This window comes from Lissotriton helveticus, chromosome 5_1 (assembly GCF_964261635.1).
Source record: "Lissotriton helveticus chromosome 5_1, aLisHel1.1, whole genome shotgun sequence".
NCBI classification, from domain to species: Eukaryota; Metazoa; Chordata; class Amphibia; order Caudata; family Salamandridae; genus Lissotriton; species Lissotriton helveticus.
The window spans coordinates 2,113,063,304-2,113,084,499 of NC_136065.1; the positions used below are offsets into that span (position 1 = coordinate 2,113,063,304).

At 52.4% G+C, this 21,196-nt stretch overlaps 1 protein-coding gene across 1 annotated transcript in view; it reads left to right on the forward strand.

Moving 5' to 3' along the window:
• The window catches only part of DDX31 (DEAD-box helicase 31), a 227,763-nt gene that overhangs the window by 167,276 nt on the left and 39,291 nt on the right, over positions 1-21,196 (forward strand). The window contains exons 18-19 of the mRNA XM_078646174.1: positions 5,808-5,919; positions 16,739-16,913. Of these exons, the coding sequence (XP_078502300.1) occupies positions 5,808-5,919; positions 16,739-16,913 (287 nt within the window). The remainder of the gene's footprint in view (positions 1-5,807; positions 5,920-16,738; positions 16,914-21,196) is intronic.

A 21,196-nucleotide genomic window follows, 5' to 3' on the forward strand; every position in this document is an offset into this window, starting at 1 on the left:
CTGAACATCTTCCAGGTAAGTGGTGAGGGTGGAGCAGATGTCATTAGGTAGCACCAGATCCCAGGAAGCACCTCTGGGGTGTTGCTCTTTAAGGTACTGTCTTCAGAAGCAAAGTTATTATTTAATTCAAGGGCAATAGCCAGGGGTCCAAACACCAATCCACAAGGAATACTATCAGAAATTTTAAGCATTGGTCATTCAAGGTAGTGGCCATTTTTGCATGTTCCTTTCTTGGACAACCTGGAATAAAGTGGCTTGGGCTGGCTGGTATATGCTTCTGCCCAAAGTCAGACTGCACATAATGAAATTTGTATATTGTCGCATAGGATGCCAACAGTGACAGCAGGTGGGGGAGGGGGGCTCTTATCTGGAGCCCATGGCTCCTGAGTTTCATCACAGACCAGTCTGTCATTGTATTTCTGATTTTGTGTTTTAGTTCATCCCCCACTGTTTCCTGTGGTACCCGTTCGTCAACACAGTCTTGCCACACTTGGTGTACAGAGGAAGGTCCATGTTGGAAATGTTGCCCTTTTCTTCAGGGTCACCCCAGAATTTTTCGCCTTTTTGCCGAACCCTTTTTTTCTGCTATAGAACTCTGTGCACCGTACCCCTGCTAACCAGTGGTAATGGGCCTGTGCTCCTCATCTCAACCTGGTAAAAGTTGTGTACGCCTGATTGGTTTGTTTAATTTGCCTATAAGTCCCTATTATATGGCACCAAGTGTACTCTGGGCCTGTAAATTAAATTTAACCAGTGCACTGCAGCACTAAATGTTCCATCCTCTGCAGTGGCACCTCAAAGCATGCCTCCAGGTCTACAGTGTTGCCTGGCGGTGCGGTTTTAAACTGCAGATTCAACTTGTCAAATTAAACCCCTTTTTGACCAGCCTTAAATAATATGTTAAGCTATTAATAACCAACTCCCCTCCCCCCTCTCCCCCCCCCACCCAACTAGACCATACTGTTCATAAAACAGGGTGATTGGTATTTCAAAGTACAACATGTAAAGTTTAATGTTGAACATCTCCTTACTGTGAAAATGCCCTTAAAGAAAGTTGTTTTCACTGTAGCATGGTTGGCTATTCCATAGGAAAGCATTGGGATACAGTTTTACATTTGATAAATGTGACTCTGGCTAGGAATCAGCTAAACTTTATTTTTTTTGAAGCCATTATCACAATCCTAATGCACTGGTGAAGTCAGTTATGTAATGAATGTTTTGGAAGAATGGTGTTTAGAAAAGTTACCTTGAAGCCCCTGGAAGCTGGAGTTATATTTTGCGCTCCATCTTCTGCGGCTAGTAATTAGATTTTGAATAGGTGTGGATGAGGTGTGAACTTGTTAACAGGACAAAGGACAAAGGGCCTTGGTTATGGGGAGGTGGTGGTGTGCTCTTGACAGGATGGCTTGTGGGCTGGGCCCAAACCAATAACTTGAACTTCCAAGAGGCTTCCCCTGTGGAAGGCAAGCGTTAGCAGACACTTGGTCAGTGTCCTTCTTTGGGCCCCAATTTCAGTGGGCTTGCCTTGGACATTACAGTGTCATAGCCTGTTTCAAAGGTCTGCTGGGTTTACATACAATCATCAGGGTGCACTTAAAAGGGCGATGGCTGGATGCCGCAACAATTCTTGTGTATCCCATGTCTGATTGTTGAAAACTCATCTTTGTCTTACCAGACGTCTGTCGGAGATAGTTGTAGGTACAGTGACTGCCACAAACTGTATTTTGGGGTTAGTTGTGGGAGGAACTAAGATTACCATAGTACATTCCACGCACATACTCCCAAGTTTAGTGTGGTCGAACACTTCGGCCATCTTTAAAATGTCCAAAGTGTGTAGGGTCAGCCCTGGGACACTTTACCACATTGGTTAGGGTGTCCCCAGGGGTCATTCCCACCCACTAGCTCATGCCAGGCATAGATGTGACATCTCATTGCACCCACTTCACAGCACTTCTACACCTGTGGAAAATCAGAGGAGGACCTGAGAAGAGCAGTGGAGCTTCTCTCCCTATCGTACCCAGGACAAAGAAGTGGTCATAAGGCTCACCTCCTGTTCAAGCTACAGGGATACAGCAACCTGCAAGAGGCCTTTCCTTTCAATGCCCAGCTGATCAGTGTCAACTGGACCAGACTGGGCCCTTCTTGACACCCTGTGAGTCTCTACCCACCCCGAGGTCCTGGGGGGCTTTAGAAATGTACTCTATGGTGGAATTGGGACCTAAAGAACTAAGGGCCAGATGTATCAAGACACCCTTTTGCGATTCTCAAATAGCGATTTTTAAGGAATCGCTATTTGAGATTTGCAAAATGGTATGTAGAAATTCACTATTTTTTAGCGATTTCTTAAAATTCCTTAATTGCGATTAGCAAATTGGTCATCACAATTAAGGAATAATTTCCCATTCATTTCTATGGGCCAGGAGGCCCATAGGGATGAATGTGAAATTATTCTTAATTTGCGATTCGCAATTAGCGAATCGCAAATTGAGAATTTCAAGGGTGCAGGGGTGTCATAAGGACACCCTGCTGCACCCCCCTGAAATTGACATGTGTGCGCATATGGCGTACATACATGCCCTAAGGGCATGTATTAGCGTCACATGCCACCTTTACAAATTGCAAAAAGTGCATTTCTAAAAGAATTCGCAAATTACTACCAACTACAAGTTGGTGGTAATTTGCGATTTCTTAGAGTGAAATCGCAAAACGTTCTTTTTTTTCTTACATACCATTTAAGGAATCGCTTTTTGCTATTCCTTAAATGGTAGCGCAAAATTAAGGAATCGCAAATTTTGTATTTTTTTCATATATCGCAATTCCCGTTTTTTTGTCGCAAACGCTGCTATTTTGCGATTCGCAGCTTTTGCGACAAAAAAAACGCTTGATACATCTGCCCCTAAAGTCTTTGACAAGGATGAACCCTGTTAATGTGTCTGACCCGCGCTCCATTGCTGCCAGGGTCAACTTGCGCAGAAGTTCTGCTCTACCGTGACCATTGAGTGTCATTGGCACTTTGCGCTTTTTGGCGCTATCTCTACTTTAAACTTAAAAAATTCATATCTCTGGTTCTCCTTGTTAGATTTATGTCACTGTGGTGTGATTTTGTTTATTACATTGTACTCTGTCTAATTTGTTGTCAGATTTTTATTGTTTTGAATTTCAACGTTATTACTGTTTTGATACTGCATAAATACTTTACACATTGTCCTGCGTTAAGTCTATCTGCCACGTGCCATAGCTTCCAGGGGATTTAGCTACGGTTAGTTTAGTAACTTTAAGGGTTGAACTTTGTATTTCTGCAACTTAGCCCTCTTTTTCTGTCAGCCACTCTCTGCTTCATGGATTACGGTCACTAACTTCTTTTTAAAACTGCCTTGTGTCTCTACTATTTAGTTTAAGCACTTATGTTCCATCTTTCTTCTCACGTTGTTATGGTTGCTACAGCTCCCTACCTTCCACTTTGCCTCAAGCACCTCCATCCTCCGCAGTCTGTTTCTCACCGTCTTCACTGGTGTCTTCTTCCCTCTGTCTCTGTCCCTCCCTCTCTCTGCCTGCTTTTCTCTGTTCCTCGTCATCTACCTGCCTCTGTCCCCCCCTCTCTCTTTCTCTCTCCCTCCTTTCCTCTGTCGCTCCATCTATCTGCCTCTGTCCCTTCCTTTCTTTTCCTCTGTCCCTCCCTATCTCTGACTCTCTCCCTCCCTCTCTGTACCACTGTTCCTCCCTCTCTCTGTCTCCTTTTCTCTACTCTGCTCCTCTCCATCTTCCTGCCTCTGTCCCTCCCTCCCTCTCTGGCCTCTGCCTCTGTCCCTCCCTCCCTCTCTGGCCTCTGCCTCTGTCCCTCCCCCCCTCTCTCTGCCTCTGCCCCCCTCTCTCTGCCCCCCTCTCTCTGCCTCTGTCCCCCTCTCTCTGTCCCTCCCTCTCTCTGCCTCTGCCCCCCCTCTCTGCCTCTGCCCCCCCTCTCTGCCTCTGCCCCCCCTCTCTGCCTCTGCCCCTCCCTCTCTCTGCCTCTGCCCCTCCCTCTCTCTGCCTCTGCCCCTCCCTCTCTCTGCCTCTGCCCCTCCCTCTCTCTGCCTCTGTCGCTCGCAGTTTCTGCCTCTGTCCCTCTTGGTCTCTGTCTCTCCCTCTCTCTGCCTCCTTTTCTGTGCACCTCTCCATCTCTCTGCATCTGTCCCTCTCTGCCTCCTTTCCTCTATACCTCCCTCTCAGACTCTTTCCTCTGCCCTCCTCCATCTACCTGACTCTCTCCCTCCCTCTCTGTACCACTGTTCCTCCCTCTCTCTGCCTCCTTTCCTCTGCTCTGCTCCATCTTCCTGCTTCTGTCCCTCCCTCCCTCTCTGGCCTTTGCCTCAGTCCCTCCCTCTCTCTGCCTCTGTCCCTCCCTCTCTCTGCCCCTCCCTCTCTCTGCCTCTGTCCCTCCCTCTCTCTGCCTCTGTCCCTCCCTCTCTCTGCCCCTCCCTCTCTCTGCCTCTGTCCCTCCCTCTCTCTGCCTCTGTCCCTCCCTCTCTCTGCCTCTGTCCCCCCTCTCTCTGCCTCTATCCCTCCTGCCCTCTCTCTGCCTCTGTCCCCCTCCCTCTCCCTGCCTCTGTCCCCCCTCTCTATGCCTCTGTCCCCCCTCTATATGCCTCTGTCCCCCCTCTATATGCCTCTGTCCCCCCTCTATATGCCTCTGTCCCCCCTCTCTATGCCTCTGTCCCCCCTCTCTCTGCCTCTGTCCTTCTCGGTCTCTGCCTTTGTCCCTCTCGGTCTCTGCCTCTATCCCTCCCTCCCTCTCTGCCTCTGTCTCTGCCTCTGTCTTCCTCCTTTCCTCTGTACCTCTCCATCTCTCTGCATCTGTCCCTCTCTGCCTCCTTTCCTCTATATCTCCCTCTCTGTCTCTTTCCTCTGCCCTCCTCCATCTACCTGCCTCTGTTCCTCCCTCTGTCTGTCCCTCCCTTCCTCCTTTCCTCAGCTCCACTCCATCTTCCTTCCTTTGTCCCTTCCGCTCTGTGCCTCTGTCCCTCCCTCTATGTGCCTCTGTCCCTCCCTCTATGTGCCTCTGTCCCTCCCTCTATGTGCCTCTGTCCCTCCTTCTCTGCCTCTATCCCTCCCTCCCCCTCTGCCTCTGTCCCTCCCTCCCTCTCCCTCTGTCCCTCCCTCTCTCTGTCCATCCCTCTCTCCCTCTCCCTGCCTCCTTTCCTCTGCACCTCTCCATCTCTCTGCCTCTGTCCCTCTCTCTGCCTCTGTCCCTCTCTGCCTCATTTCGTCTGTCCCTCCCTCTCTGCCTCCCTTCCCTCTGCCCCCCTTCCCTCTGCCCCCCTTTCCTCTGCCCCTCCATCTCTCTGCTCCTCTCCTCTCCCTTTTCCTTCCTTCCTTTCCGACAGTCTTCCACTGTTTCCTTCGTCTCCCTCCTCTCCAGTGTCTCTTAAATTCAGCCCCCCCCCCTTTCTCCTGCCTCTCCTTATCTCAGTCTCTCCATCTCCCCTTTCTGTCGCCCCCCCCTCTCTTCGCACATTTCCCTCTCTCGTCTCTTTTCCTCCACGTGCATCTTCCTCCCTCCCTCCCCCCCTTCTGCCTCTTTTGCTCCCCTTGACTCCTGTGCCCCCGGCCCCCTCCACCGCCTCCCCCTCTTTGCTTGGCTTTAGTATCTTAATATTAATGTTATGATGTTTTTTACTAGTAATATAGAGAGGATTACCCTCGCTGGCCCTCGGTGGTTACTGTGTGATTTTACTGTTATTAAATCTATTCTAAACTGCTTTATTATTCGCACCTCAAAGCCTGCCTTTTTCTCTAATCCCCCTCCCCCCGCCCCCCCGCTGCCCGTCCAGAAGCCCCCGGGAGCCGGCGAGCAGGAGCTGCGGCAGCGAGCCACCGTCCTGCAGAGCAAGTTTGAAGAATACGTGCACTCGAGCGAGGAGACGCTCCTGCAGGCCAAGACAGGTGAGGGGCGCCCTGCCAGCCTGAGTGCCCACCCCTGAGTCCACCCATGCCAGCCTGTGCGCACATCAGAGTCCACCCATGCCAGCCTGTGTGCCTACCCCGGAGCTTGCCCTGGCCAGCTTGTGTGCCCACCCCGGAGCTTGCCCCGGCCAGCTTGTGTGCCCACCCCGGAGCTTGCCCCGGCAAGCTTGTGTGCCCACCCCTGAGTCCACCCGGGCCAGCCTGTGCCCACCCCTGAGTCCACCCGGGCCAGCCTGTGCCCACCTCAGAGTCCACCCTGGCCAGCCTGTGTGCCCACCCCTGCAGTCCGCCCTGGCCAGCCTATACCCACGGCGGAGCCCGCCCTGGGCAGCCTATGCCCACCGTGGAGCCCGCCCTGGCCAGCCTGTGTGCCCACCCCTGGCCAGCCTGTGTGCCCACCCCTGGCCAGCCTGTGTGCCCGCCCCTGCAGTCCGCCCTGGCCAGCCTATACCCACCGCGGAGCCCGCCCTGGGCAGCCTATGCCCACCTCAGAGTCCACCCTGGCCAGCCTGTGCCCACCCCTGAGTCCAGCCTGTGTGCCCACCCCTGAGCCTGCCCTGGCCAGCCTGTGTGCCCACCCCTGAACCTGCCCTGGCCAACCTTGGTGGGCCTCAACAGGTGTGTGCCCACCCCACCCCATGCCAGCCTGTGTGCCCACCCCTGAGTCCACCTGGCCAGGCTGTGCCCACCGCAGAACCCGCCCTGGCCAGCCTGTGCCCACCGCGGAGCCCGCCCTGGCCAGCCTGTGCCCACCTCAGATTCCACTCTGGCCAGCCTGTGTGCCCACCTCTGGCCAGCCTGTGTGCCCACCCCTGAGTCCACCTGGCCAGCCAATGCCCACCGTGGAGCCCGCCCTGGCCAGCCTGTGCCCACCCCTGAGTCCAGCCTGTGTGCCCACCCTTGAGCCTGCCCTGGCCAGCCTGTGTGCCAACACCGGGGCCTGCCCTGGCCAGCCTGTGTGCCCAACCCCGTGGCCTGCCCTGGCCAGCCCGTGTGCCCCCCTTGGCCCTGCCCTGGCCAGCCCATGTGCCCACCCCTGAGTCCGCCCTGGCCAGCCCGTGTGCCCACCCCTGAGTCCGCCCTGGCCAGCCTATACCCACCGTGGAGCCCGCCCTGGCCAGCCTGTGCCCACCCATGGCCAGCCTGTGTGCCCACCCATGGCCAGCCTGTGTGCCCACCCCTGGCCAGCCTGTGTGCCCACCCCTAAGTCCACCCATGCCAGCCTGTTCCCACCCATGCCAGCCTTTGCCCACCCCTGAGTCCACCCATGCCAGCCTGTGCCCACCCCTGAGTCCACCCTGGCCAGCCTGTGTGCCCACCTCTGAGTCCACCCTGGCCAGCCTGTGTGCCCACCCCTGAGTCCGCCCTTGCCAGCCTGTGTGCCTACCCCGGGGCCTGCCCTGGCCAGCCTGTGTGCCCACCCATGAGTCCGCCCGGGCCAGCCTGTGTGCCCACACCTGAGTCCGCCCTGGCCAGCCTGTGTGCCCACCCCTGAGTCCGCCCTGGCCAGCCTGTGTGCTCACCCTGGAGCCCACCCTGTGTGCTCACCCTGGAGCCCACCCTGGCCAGCCTGTGTGCCCACCCCTGAGTCCGCCCTGGCCAGCCTGTGTGCCTACCCCGGGGCCTGCCCTGCCAGCCTGTGTGCCCACCCATGAGTCCGCCCTGGCCAGCCTGTGTGCCCACCCCTGAGTCCGCCCTGGCCAGCCTGTGTGCCCACCCCTGAGTCTGCCATTGCCAGCCTGTGTGCCCACCCCGGGGCCTGCCCTGGCTAGCCTGTGTGCCCACCCCTGAGTTTGCCCTGGCCAGCCTGTGTGCCCACCCCTGAGCCCTCCCTGGCCAGCCTGTGTGCCCACCCCTGAGTCCGCCCTGGCCAGCCTGAGTGCCCACCCCTGAGTCCGCCCTGGCCAGCCTGTGTGCCCACCCCTGAGTCCGCCCTGGCCAGCCTGTGTGCCCACCCCTGAGTCCGCCCGGGCCAGCCTGTGTGCCCACCCCTGAGTCCGCCCTGGCCAGCCTGTGTGCCCACCCCTGAGTCCGCCCTGGCCAGCCTGTGTGCCCACCCCTGAGTCCGCCCTGGCCAGCCTATATCCACCGCAGAGCCCGGCCTGGGCAGCCTATGCCCACCGCGGAGCCCGCCGTGGCCAGACTGTGCCCACATCAGAGTCCACCCTGGCCAGCCTGTGTGCCCACCCCTGAGTCCGCCCTGGCCAGCCTGTTTCCACTGCGGAACCCGCCCAGGCCAGCCTATATGCCCACCCCTGAGCCTGCCCTGGCCAACCTGTGTGTCCACCGCAGAGCCTGCCCTGGCCAACCTGTGTGCCCACCCCGGGGCCTGCCCTGGCTAGCCTGTGTGCCCAACCCGGGGCCTGCCCTGGTCAGCCTGTGTGCCCAACTCCGGAGCTCGCCTTGGCCAATTTTGGTGGGCCTCCACGGGTGCATGCCTGCCCTGGCCAGCCTGTGTGCCCACCCTTGAGCCTGCCCTGGCCAGCCAGTGTGCCCAGCCTGTCCTGGCCAACCTGTGTGCCCAACCTTGAGCCTGCCCTGGCCAACCTGTGTCCCCACCCCGGAGTCTGACCAGTCCAACCTAGGAGTGCCTTTACAGGTACATGCCTGCCCTGGCCAGCCTAGGCTGGTACAGGTGTGAGTGTGTACATGTGCGTGCCCACCCCGGAGCCCGCCCTGGCCAGCCTTGGTGGGGGCAGGCGTGAGTGTATACATGTGCATGTCGACCCAAGTGCCCGACCTGGTCAGCCCTGGTGGGTGTCAACAGGTGTGTGCCCACCCTGGCCAGCCTTGATGCATGTGCACAGGTGCATGCCCCCATAGCCAGTATGTGTGCCCACCCCAAGCCTGCACTGGCCAGCCTGGTTGCCCACCCCAGAGGGTATCCTTGCCCACTTTGATGGGTGCAGGCATGAGTGTATACGTGTGCGTGTCCACCCAAGAGCCAGCCCTCGTAGGTGTCCACAGGTGTGTGCCCACCCCGATGCCTGCCCGGGTAGCCTTGGTGGATGTGCACAGGTGGGTGCCAACCCTGGCCAGCCTGCGTGGCCACCCTGGCCAGCCTTGGAGGGTGGAGGCATGAGTGTGTGCAGTTGCATAACCACCCAAGAGTCCTCCCTGGTGGCTGCCCACAGGTGTGTGCCCACCCCGGCAAGCCTTGATGGGTGTGCATGGGTGCGTGCCTCCCCTAGCCATCCTGTGTGGCCACCAGGAGCCTGCACTGGCCAGCCTGGGTGCCCTCACCAGACCCTGCCCATGCCCTCCTTATTGGGCGTCCACAGGTGCATGTCCGTCCTAGTCCGCCTTGGTGGGCGCTCGCAAGAGTGTGTACCGGTGCGTGCCCGCCTCTTGAATGTAGCACATTGTGCACGCACTCCCCTGAATAGAGATTGGCATTTCTCTGTCTGTGAGATTGCCTATTTAAGCGGCCCACGCTGGCAGCCCTTACCACAATACCCTGAGTTTTACCCCATGAGTATACTCTTATCTGTTCTCGCACTCTGGTGTTCCGGGCGACATCTCCATGACCATTATCACTTATCCTTAGGAATTCAGAGTCGTGCAGTTTACACACACTATCTATAATCCCATTGGTCTTCCGTGGTCGTATCTTACACAACCTCGACAACGGCCTCGAGGGCCATCGAGCACTCGGGCCATCCATGCAGTCTCAACCACTCCCTAGGTTATTCTCAGTCCTGATGAAGACCCTCTTATCCCGCACGGGGTCGAAACGCTGTTGACACCACCTAATGACAGTTCTCAGATCTGACCATACATGGGTACTACCCCTGGCGTGGATAACTGTCTTCAGGTGCATTGCCTGTTTTTTGCTTCATACCAATATACCTCACACATTTGTCACTTCTCTTACTCTGTTCACTATGGTTTTTATCACTTATGGTCCTGTTGAGTTACTCTCTCACCCGATTGTTTTATTCGATTTTTGAAATAAAATTCATTTTGGGCGAATTGAATACGATAGATACTGATTGCCTTTAAAATTTATTTTTGTTAAGATTAATTTGCAGCAGAATGCTACTGTCTTACTGAGCACTGTCCAACCCTGGTTGATTTATTACAGGATTCTCCGGTTGTATTATATTGCTCTGTAAATGAATTCCATGTGAACGCGTGTTCCAAGTTTACACTTGATACCATGCTCACACAGACATTGCCTTTCCTTAACCGCATGCGCGCTGCGGCTATTTTCACGCTGCGCGGGCTTTTTTCTAAAAGCCGCGTTACATGACGAGCTCAGCTCGTCATCAGCGTGCGAGCGACGCAACTGATGACGAGCTGAGCTCTTCATCAGCGTCGAAGTGGTTAAGGTACAAATATATCCTTTGAGTTGCCCTGGACACCACTGTTGCTTAGGGCGAGCGTTCTGCACTAGTGGGGCACTTTGTCGCCATGCATGAATGCAATCCATGGGCACTTTAGAGGACGTGCATTTGGATGGGTCCCACCTATTTAGTGAGATGGCTGATTCTGTCCTCGAAGGTAAGCAGAGCCATGGCCTTTTCCTTGGGTCTCCCCACCCCTAGAGTTTTCACATCAGTTTCAGTAATTCTGAGGGTACTACAGAGGGTTGGTGTAGACGACTGCAGGCTCGCCACTAAAACCTCAGTCGTTTCATGGCTGGGAATGGGAATCGGGCGAACATCGTGCAGGTCACCGGGATCACTGTTGCCCAGTCCCTTGCCCCTATGGCATCACCCTCCAAGCTGCATTCAATTGTTCTAAGCGGCACACGACCACCCTGTGGGAGGCAGGGTCGGGCATCTTTCTCAGGGTAGCGTTCCATCACATCTGACCGATGGGTCCTCCAGATCGTCCAGCTGGGTTATGCCCTCCTCTTTCTTTTTGTCTGACCACAACTTCCTCCCACTGAAGAGCAGGCTTCAGAGGACCACCTTTCTATCTTCGCACAAGTACAAGAGGTTTAGTTGAACGATTACATTCAATATAAAACCTCAGAACAAGTGTTTATCTACACCCCAGGTACCCAACAAATAAAGGAAACCTTTGGGTATACCTGTAGGTATTTTTAACACCAGAAATTTCATCTGGACCCCTGCATATCCAATTAGATTTAATTTAGGAACTCCCATTTGAATCTTTGGTTGAGTGTGCCCTGGTGGCATCATCCTGCCAGGGTGTGGATGGGTGCCGATGATGAAGCATGTCACGATAAGAGAGTGAGGCGTCTACTCCAATATCTTTGGATATTCAAGAGGTTATTTTTGAGACCCGTTCTGAAAAATTATCAACGAACGGTCTCCCCTAAAAACATTTTGAATATTTTCTGTTGCCCGTTGTGTTTGAACATTCAAAATGCTCACACTGGCCCAAGTTCTGTCTTCCCTAGTTCCAGATGATTGAGTGGTTGTCTTGGACCTGCGGGATACTTACTTTTATGTGCCCGTCCTGCACGCCCACAGAAATTACCTGCGATTCAGGTTCAGACATGATTATTTTCAGTATCCTGTGCTCCCCTTCGGCCTTACCAGCGCCCCTCATGTGTTTATGAAAGTGATGATGGTGGAGGTCGCTGCCCATCTGCAAATGTTGGAGATACCAGTTTTCGCCTACCTCGATGACCGGATGTTAAATCCAGTTTCGACACAGTCAGTCATAGATTACCTCCAGATGACACCGAACCTCTTGATATCGTTGGGGCTCTTGATCAACAAATCAAAGTCACACCTGCCTCTTTTGCAGAGGCTTCCTTTTATAGAGCCTTTTCTTAACATGGTGATGTTTCAGAACTTTTCCTCCGTAGCAAAGAGACCAGGACATTCGGGCTATGATCCCGATGTTTCAGTCTCGGCACTGGATCTCTGGTCCTCTGAGGAGGAGGAGATCGGAGCACTCTGACCCCTGGCAGAAGCTCATCTTCACATGAATCTGATGGAATTTCTGGCCATTTGCCTGGTGTTAAAGGGCTTCTTGCCCTCCGTCAAGGGCAGGTTCTCACAGACACCAACTCCTCCACGTCGTACTGCAAAAAGCAGGGCAGAGAGAGTCCTGTGCTAGGAGGCACTTGCACAATGGTGTTCCACAGAAAGCGCACTCTAGGAGACGCATTCCTGCTAGAACGCATCACAAGACTTATGTGTGCCTTTCCACCACAACCTCTCCGGCCCAAAGTTCGGAAGCTCAGGATCAACCTGGCCCAAGTTATTCTAGTGGCTCTGGATTGGGCTCGGAAAGTGTGGCACCCAGAACTACTGGTCATCATCATCTTTCCTCCGAACGGGCTACTACTTTGGGAGGCTCTTCTGTTACAGCATTAGGGCTGGTTCTTGCACCTGAACCTGCGCAACCTAAACCTTTATGCTTGAAGACTGAGCAGCGGCAGTGGACTGCATTCAGTTCACCACCTGCGGGTGTGGAAGTCTTCATGGCCAGGCATCCCTATCACAGCCGTCCAGTCCCCGCTGCACTATTTAATGGTGACCGCGCAGCAGGCCCACCAAAGGCAAGCCCGTCTGTGCCTGAACTGTGCCCAGCACCAGGTACCCTAGTTCTCGGATCTTCCGCCACTACGATGCCAGCAACCTCCCTGCCCTAAACTTCGGACGCCATGCCGCCTCGCATCGCCGAAGGAGACCTGTGGACCCTTCGCCTGCCAGAATTGCAGCCACACCTTCACCCACTCCAACATGCCAGACCCTCTCACCACCCAGCCGACCAATTCCACACACCCGCCAGACATCTCCGCCCCCCCCCAACTCTCTCCCTGGCCTCCATCCCATGGATCCACAAGACCAAAACCAAAGGAAGATCCTTCTCCTAGCTCGCCGTCAGGACCTGTTACACCTGCCCCTCCACTTCAGGCAATCTGCATTTGTGGCCCAATTCTGGAAGGAAATCAAGACCTGGCTCTAGCATTTATGGACCTTGCGTCCGCTTTTGATAAGGTTAATCGTGAGAAGTTATGGGACCTGCTTCTTTCAGTGGGAGCTGATCTTGATATTGTAACCCTTCTAATGAATCTCCATGTTCGCATCACAGCAGCAGTTAGATACTCACAGGGGGTGGGCCTCATGGAACAGTTTAAATGTGTAAGGGGCGTTTGTAAAGGGTGCATACTTGTGCACTTCTTGTTCACCCTGAACATCCGCGGCTTAGAACAGGCTCTTTTATTAGTACAGGCCGACTGCCCTAGGGTAGGTGCAAAATCACTGCCAGTTTTACTGTACTCAGTCAGTGCGATGCTTTGACCCATACAGTAGTGGGTTTGCAGGCTGTAAAAGGCTGGTTTGTCTCGTTTATGGACAGTTAGGATCTGACTGTCAACTTCACAAAATCATACATTTTGGTAGTTGGCCCTCGGTCGACTAGGTCCAAAGCTTTTAAGGCGGGGAGCCATACCCTGGCTAAAGTCTAGTTTTTCTTTTATCCAGGGATGCCTTTTGCTGCTAACTTGAGTCAGAAACCTTTGGAAGAGGGAAAGGTGTGTGATATGAACTAGTCAATGGGGGCCATAGCTAAGTATGCCCATAGATTGGGTTCTTGGTCGCCAAGTGTTTTAATAAACCTTTATTACTTCAAATGCCTTTACATGGTCTTGTATGGCAGTGACGTGTGGGGGTTCACTTCTGTGCAGAAGATTCAGCTTGCACCAAACAGGTTTTAACGGCTTATTTTGAGTGTCCCCCAAAGTACTCCGTCCTTTTCTGTCCATGAAGAGCTTGGCGTCCAGTATATCGCTAACTTGGCGGTTTCAAAGCCTCTGCTGTTTTGGATTAACCCCTTCGATGCTGATGACAGCCTCCAGCCGTCATGCATCACGGGGCTCGTGTGCTGATGACGGCAGGGGGTCGTCATAAACCCGCCCACTCGCGATTCTGCCGCACAGGCGCAGAATCGCGGCCGCGCCCAAGGGGTTAAGATATGGTCCACAGAGGGCACCCTGTTAAAAGTTTGCCCCTATCTGACTGTTTGTCACTTGACAATGTGCATAAAATACCCTGGATCACTTGCGTAAAGGCGTCTTCCACCAGCTGAGGCCGGGCGGATATTTTTTACACTCCTGATTCCCTCGAGAGCTTAGGCATGTCAGGGACTTGTTCTTAAAACATGCCCTTTCTCTTCGTGAATGCGTCGAGGTTGTGAAGCCTGCAGGGGCATTTGTTGTTGGAAACTATGCAGGGAATGGAGACGTACCTTTTTCTTCCTACTAGACAGGTTTCTGGTGGCTCGTTTCAGGTTTAACCTGTTACACCAACTTCTGTCCACTCCATCTGGATGGTTTCAATCAAGTATGCTAAGGCCCTGTGGCTGCAAAGGAAGGTCTCCACGGGGATACCCTGCATTTTGTTTTCCTTTGTAAATATTTTAGCCTGCCTAGGAAGCAGTTCCTGCGGCCTTTCCTAAAAAGCCCTGAACCTTACGCAGGCCTGTGTGGCGTTCATGCATTTGCAGCTTTTGTTAAATGAATACACCCTTTTTTCAGTAACTTCCTTTCTTCGGGCAGCTTTGAGGTCAAGGCAGTCGAGACACGACTAATATTATGTGGTTATATATTTTTACTGTACATTGTTTTAAATGTGATTTGATTCTATTTGTATTGCTATTTATCTATGACACTGTATTTAATGTATTTTTTTCTGGGATTTTATCTTTGATGGTTGATTGCAACCGAATAAAGATTGTTTTGATTGATTGGCATTGGTACGCAAGTGGGTAGGTATATGGTTGCTATCTGTCCCCAAGTGGCTAGGTGTTTTATTGGCATGGGTTCCTAGTGGGTGGGGTGCATGATTGCCATTGGTCCCAAAGTGGCTAGGTGTATGATTGCAATCAGTACCCAAGTGGCTGTGTGTATGATTGCCATTATTCCCCAAGTGGCTAAGTCTATTATTGACATTCGTTCCCAAGTGGCTCGGTCTAGGATTGCCTTCCATCTCCAAGTGGCTAGGTGTATAATTGACACGGATTCCCCTAGTGGCCGGATATGTGACCCCAAGCGGTTGGGTGCATATTGCCATTGGTTCCCAAGTGGTTGGGTGCTTGATTCCCATTGGTTTCCAAGTGGTTGGGTGCATGATTGCCATCGGTTCCCAGGTGGTTGGGTGCATGATTGCCATCGGTTCCCAAGTGGTTGGGTGCATGATTGCCATCGGTTCCCAAGTGGTTGGGTGCATGATTGCCATTGATTCTCAATTGCTTGGGTGCTTGATTACCATTGGTTTCCAAGTGGTTGGGTGCATGATTGCCATCGGTTCCCAAGTGGTTGGGTGCTTGATTACCATCAGTTCCCAAGTGGTTGGATGTATGATTCCCATTGGTTCCCATGTAAGTGGGTGCATAATTGCCATCGGCCTGCAAGTGTTTAGGTGTATGGTTGCAAACTGTCCCCAAGTGGCTAGGTGTATTGACATGGGTTCCTAGTGGCTGGGGTGTATGATTGCCATTATTCCCCAAGTGGCTAAGTCTATTATTGACATTCGTTCCCAAGTAGCTAGGTGTATGATTTACTTCAGTCTCCAAGTGGCTAGGTGTATAATTGACACTGGTTCCCCTAGTGGCTGGTTATGTGTCCCGGGCGGTTTGGTGCATGATTGCTTTTGGTTCCCAAGTGGTTGGGTGCTTGATTTCCATCGCTTCCCAAGTGGTTGGGTGCAAGATTGCCATTGGTTCCCAATTGGTTGGGTGCTAGATTACCATCTGTTCCCATGTGGTTGGGTGCATGATTGCCATTGGTTCCCAATTGGTTGGGTGCTTGATTACCATCGGTTCCCAAGTGGTTGGGTGCATGATTGCCATTGGTTCCCAATTGGTTGGGTGCTTGATTACCATCGGTTCCCATGTGGTTGGGTGCATGATTGCCATTGGTTCCCAATTGGTTGGGTGCTTGATTACCATTGGTTCCCATGTGGTTGGGTGCATGATTGCCATCGGTTCCCAAGCGGTTGGGTGCTTGATTACCATCGGTTCCCAAGTGGTTGGGTGCTTGATTACCATTGGTTCCCAAGTGGTTGGGTGCTTGATTGCCATTGGTTCCCATGTGGGTGGGTACATGATTGCCATTGGCTTGCAAGTGTTTAGGTGTATGGTTGCTCTTTGTCCCCAAGTGGCTAGGTGTGTTATTGGCATTGGCCCCTAGTGGGCTGGGTGTGTGATTACCATTGGTCACAAAGGGGCTAGGTGTATGATTGTCTTCAGTCTCCAAGTGGCGAGGTGTATTATTTTCATCCGCCCCTAGTGAGCTGGGTGTATGATTAGCAAACCGAACTAGATAATAGACCGAGTGCTGAACCTTTTCAACCATTTACCCCCAGCCACAGATCTGGGTTTAATCCATCATTCTTTTGCTCACTATTCCAAATCCAATTTGGACGCAGTCATATGCAATTCAGTCTTGACTCTGTTCCTGATGGGAACAGTCCAGCCCAAACTGCCAGGCCATGTCCTCCCTGGACTGTACACAAGCATCCTTGGACTGGTTTCGGGGTGTTACCCCTCATCAGCCATGCTAGCTTGAATCCAATGGCATGGTGAGGAAGGGATCTGGCGGTCCATTTTGACTTTGGAGTCCAAGATGATTCCGAGGTTGTGTGCGTGGTCCGTGGGGGTGGGCAGGCTTCCAAGTGCGGGGGCCACAAGGTGTCATTCCAGGCGTCGGGGTGTGGGCCCATCTGTTTTGTCAGTGCAGATTTGTAGGCAGCCGCTTTTTATCCATTTGGCATATTAATGCAAACTGAACTTGTGTTGGAACTCCTGCACATGGTTGTAAATCGAGGTGTCACAGTGGGAGCTCATGTTTGACGTGTTGGTTTTTTTCCAGCCCTCCAGTCCTTCATCCGGTCTTACGCCACCTACCACAAGAGCCTGAAGCACATCTTCCACGTGCGCCTCCTCCACCTGGGCCATGTGGCAAAGAGCTTTGGGCTGAGAGACGCCCCCCAGAACCTGGTGAGACCTCGTCCCGGAGCCAAGAAAAGGGGTCACAGACAGGAACGGTAAGGGTGCTGACATACGTGGCAGCGATGAGAGTTCTGTCCAGGGCAGGAGGGGTGGGCTATCTGGGGATGTGAGCTCTGACCTAGACAGTGAGGGAGAGAGGATGGGCAAAAGAGGTGAGTTACCCAGAGATAGGAGTTCTGTCCTAGACAATGCAATGAAGATACCTGGCGATGTGAGCTCTGCCCTAGATAGAGAAGGTGGGCTGCACGAAGGTGTGTGCTCTGTCCTAGACAGTGAGGCACGAGTGGGTACTCAGAGATGTGAGCTCTGTCCTAGGCAAGGGCATTGAGATACCTGGATATGCCAGCTCTGCCCTAGATAGAGATGGCGAGCTACCTGATGGTGTGTGCTCTGTCCTAAATCGTGATAGATCTGAGCTACCCAGATACGTGCGTTCTGTCCTAGATACAGAAATTAAGATACCTGGACATGTGAGCTCTGCCCTATATAGAGGAGGTGAACTACCCGAAGATGTGCGCTCTGTCCAAAAACTGTGAGGTGTGGAGGGGATGCAGCAGGCGAGAGATGTGAGTTCTGTCCTACAGAATGGAAATTGATACCTGGACATATTAGGTATCTCTTAGACAGTTATGTTATGTTATGTTATATTTAGATTTGTATCGCGCACTGTTAGTCAAGACTGTCCTGGCACTTAGGGGAACAACATGCGTGTAAGACAGACAAGGTAGCTAGGCCGCTTGTTGGAAAAGATGCGTTTTGAGTAATTTTTTGAAACTTTTCAAGTTCGTAGTGTATCCGAGTAGGTCAGGTAAATCATTCCACATGGTGGCCGCTCTAACCGCCAGGGAATGACCCCCGAGGCGCACCCTCTTGAATTTGGGGACCACTAGACGTCGGAGCGTAGCTGAACAAAGCTCACGAGTTGGCTGGTAGAATGTGAATCTGGCCCTCAGGTAGGATGGACAGGGGCCATGTAAGGCTCTGTGTGGGGGGAGCTAGTTGGAAATGTGAGCCGTGCCCTAGACAAGGGAATTAACACACTTGGAGGTGTCTGCTGTGTCCTAGACAGGAGAGGCGTGATACCTGGAGGTATAAGGTGAGTCCTGCATAGAGGGTGTTGAGCTACGTTGATAGTTTGGTTTTCCTAGACAGGAGAGGTGAGATATATGGAGCTGTAAGCTCTGTCACAGATAGGGAAGGTAAAAAATGGGTGATAAACCTGGTAGCGCTGAGAACTCTGCCCTAGACATAAGTGAGCTACGTGGAAAGACTGAGGCACCTGGGCATGTGAGCTCTGTCCCAGACAGGGGTAAGTAAGGCTGGCGAGATATGTGAAGATCTTCAAACTTCTGTCTGTGAAAGGGCAGATGAGGGAGATTCCTGAAGATCCTCTGAATTGTGAGAGAGAGAGTTTGGTCTCAGACATTGAATGTGAGATACCTGGAGGTATTGTGAGCTCGGGTTTAGACTGGGAAGGTGAGATACCTGGAGGTATTGAGAGCTTGGTGACAGACAGGGAAGGTGAGATACCTGGAGGTATTGAGAGCTCGGGTTTAGACTGGGAATGTGAGATATGTGGAGGTATTGAGAGCTCAGGTTTAGACTGGGAAGGTGAGATGCCTGGAGGTATTGAGAGCTCGGGTTTAGACAGGGAGGTGAGATGCCTGGAGGTATTGAGAGCTCGGGTTTAGACAGGGAGGTGAGATGCCTGGAGGTATTGAGAGCTTGGGTTTAGACTGGGAAGGTGAGATACCTGGAGGTATTGAGAGCTCGGGTTTAGACTGGGAAGGTGAGATACCTGGAGGTATTGAGAGCTCGGGTTTAGACTGGGAAGGTGAGATTCCTAGAGGTATTGAGAGCTTGTGTTTAGACTAGGAAGGTGAGATACCTGGAGGTATTGAGAGCTTGGTAACAGACAGGGAAGGTGAGATACCTAGAGGTATTGAGAGCTAGGTCATAGACGGGCAAGGAGGGATACCTGGAAGTATTGAGAGCTTGGTCTCAAACATTGAATGTGAGATACCTGGAGGTGTTGAGAGCTCGGTTTAGACTGGGAAGGTGAGATACCTGGAGGTATTGAGAGCTTGTGTTTAGACTGGGAAGGTGAGATACCTGGAGGTATTGAGAGCTCGGGTTTAGACTGGGAAGGTGAGATACCTGGAGGTATTGAGAGCTCGGGTTTATACTGGGAAGGTGAGATACCTGGAGGTATTGAGAGCTCGGGTTTAGACTGGGAAGGTGAGATATCTAGAGGTATTGAGAGCTCAGGTTTAGACTGGGAAGGTGAGATACCTGGAGGTATTGAGAGCTTGTGTTTAGACTGGGAAGGTGAGATACCTGGAGCTATTGAGAGCTTGTGTTTAGACAGAGAAGGTTAGATACCTGGAGATATTGAGAGCTTGTGTTTAGACAGGGAAGGTGAGATACCTGGAGGTATTGAGAGCTCGGGTTTAGACTGGGAAGGTGAGATACCAGGAGGTATTGAGAGCTCGGTTTTAGACTGGGAAGGTGAGATACCTAGAGGCATTGAGAGCTCAGATTTAGACTGGGAAGGTGAGACACCTGATACCTGGAGGTATAAGGTGAGTCCTGAATAGAGGGTGTTGAGCTACGTTGATAGTTTGGTTTTCCTAGACAGGAGAGGTGAGATATATGGAGCTGTAAGCTCTGTCACAGATAGGGAAGGTAAAAAATGGGTGATAAACCTGGTAGCGCTGAGAACTCTGCCCTAGACATAAGTGAGCAACGTGGAAAGACTGAGGCACCTGGGCATGTGAGCTCTGTCCCAGACAGGGGTAAGTAAGGCTGGCGAGATATGTGAAGATCTTCAAACTTCTGTCTGTGAAAGGGCAGATGAGGGAGATTCCTGAAGATTCTCTGAATTGTGAGAGAGAGAGTTTGGTCTCAGACATTGAATGTGAGATACCTGGAGGTATTGTGAGCTCGGGTTTCGACTGGGAAGGTGAGATACCTGGAGGTATTGAGAGCTCGGGTTTAGACTGGGAATGTGAGATATGTGGAGGTATTGAGAGCTCAGGTTTAGACTGGGAAGGTGAGATAACTGGAGGTATTGAGAGCTCGGGTTTAGACAGGGAAGGTGAGATACCTGGAGGTATTGAGAGCTTGGGTTTAGACTGGGGATGTGAGATACCAGGAGGTATTGAGAGCTTGGGTTTAGACTGGGAAGGTGAGATACCTAGAGGCATTAAGAGCTCAGATTTAGACTGGGAAGGTGAGATACCTGGAGGTATTGAGAGCTTGGGTTTAGACAGGGAAGGTGAGATACCAGGAGGTATTGAGAGCTTGGGTTTAGACTGGGAAGGTGAGATACCTAGAGGCATTAAGAGCTCAGATTCAGACTGGGAAGGTGATATACCTGGAGGTATTGAGAGCTTGGGTTTAGACTGGGAAGGTGAGATACCTGGAGGTATTGAGAGTTTGGTGACAGACAGGGAAGTTGAGATACCTGGAGTTATTGATAGCTCGGGTTTAGACAGGGAAGGTGAGATACCTGGAGGTATTGATAGCTCGGGTTTAGACAGGGAAGGTGAGATACCAGGAGGTATTGAGAGCTCGGTTTAGACTGAGAAGGTGAGATACCTGGAAGTATTGAGAGCTCAGGTTTAGACTGGGAAGGTGAGATACCTGGAAGTATTGCGAGCTTAGGTTTAGACAGGGAAGGTGAGATACCTGGAGGTATTGAGAGCTTGGGTTTGGACTGGGAAGGGGAGATACCTGGAGGTATTGAGAGCTCGGGTTTAGACTGGGAAGGTGAGATACCTGGAGGTATTGAGAGCTCAGGTTTAGACTGGGAAGGGGAGATACCTGGAGGTATTGACAGCTTGGGTTTGGACTGGGAAGGGGAGATACCTGGAGGTATTGAGAGCTCGGGTTTAGACTGGGAAGGTGAGATACCTGGAGGTATTGAGAGCTTGGGTTTAGACTGGGAAGGGGAGATACCTGGAGGTATTGAGAGCTCGGGTTTAGACAGAAGGTGAGATGCCTGGAGGTATTGACAGCTTGGGTTTAGACTGGGAAGGTGAGATTCCTGGAGGTATTGAAAGCTCAGGTATAGACTGGGAAGGTGAGATACCTGGAGGTATTGAGAGCTCTGGTTTAGACTGGGAAGGTGAGATACCTGGAGGTATTGAGAGCTCGGGTTTAGACTGGGAAGGTGAGATACCTGGAAGTATTGAGAGCTCGGGTTTAGACTGGGAAGGTGAGATACCTGGAAGTATTGTGAGCTCCGGTTTAGACTGGGAAGGTGAGATACCTGGAAGTATTGAGAGCTCGGGTTTAGACTGGGAAGGGGAGATAC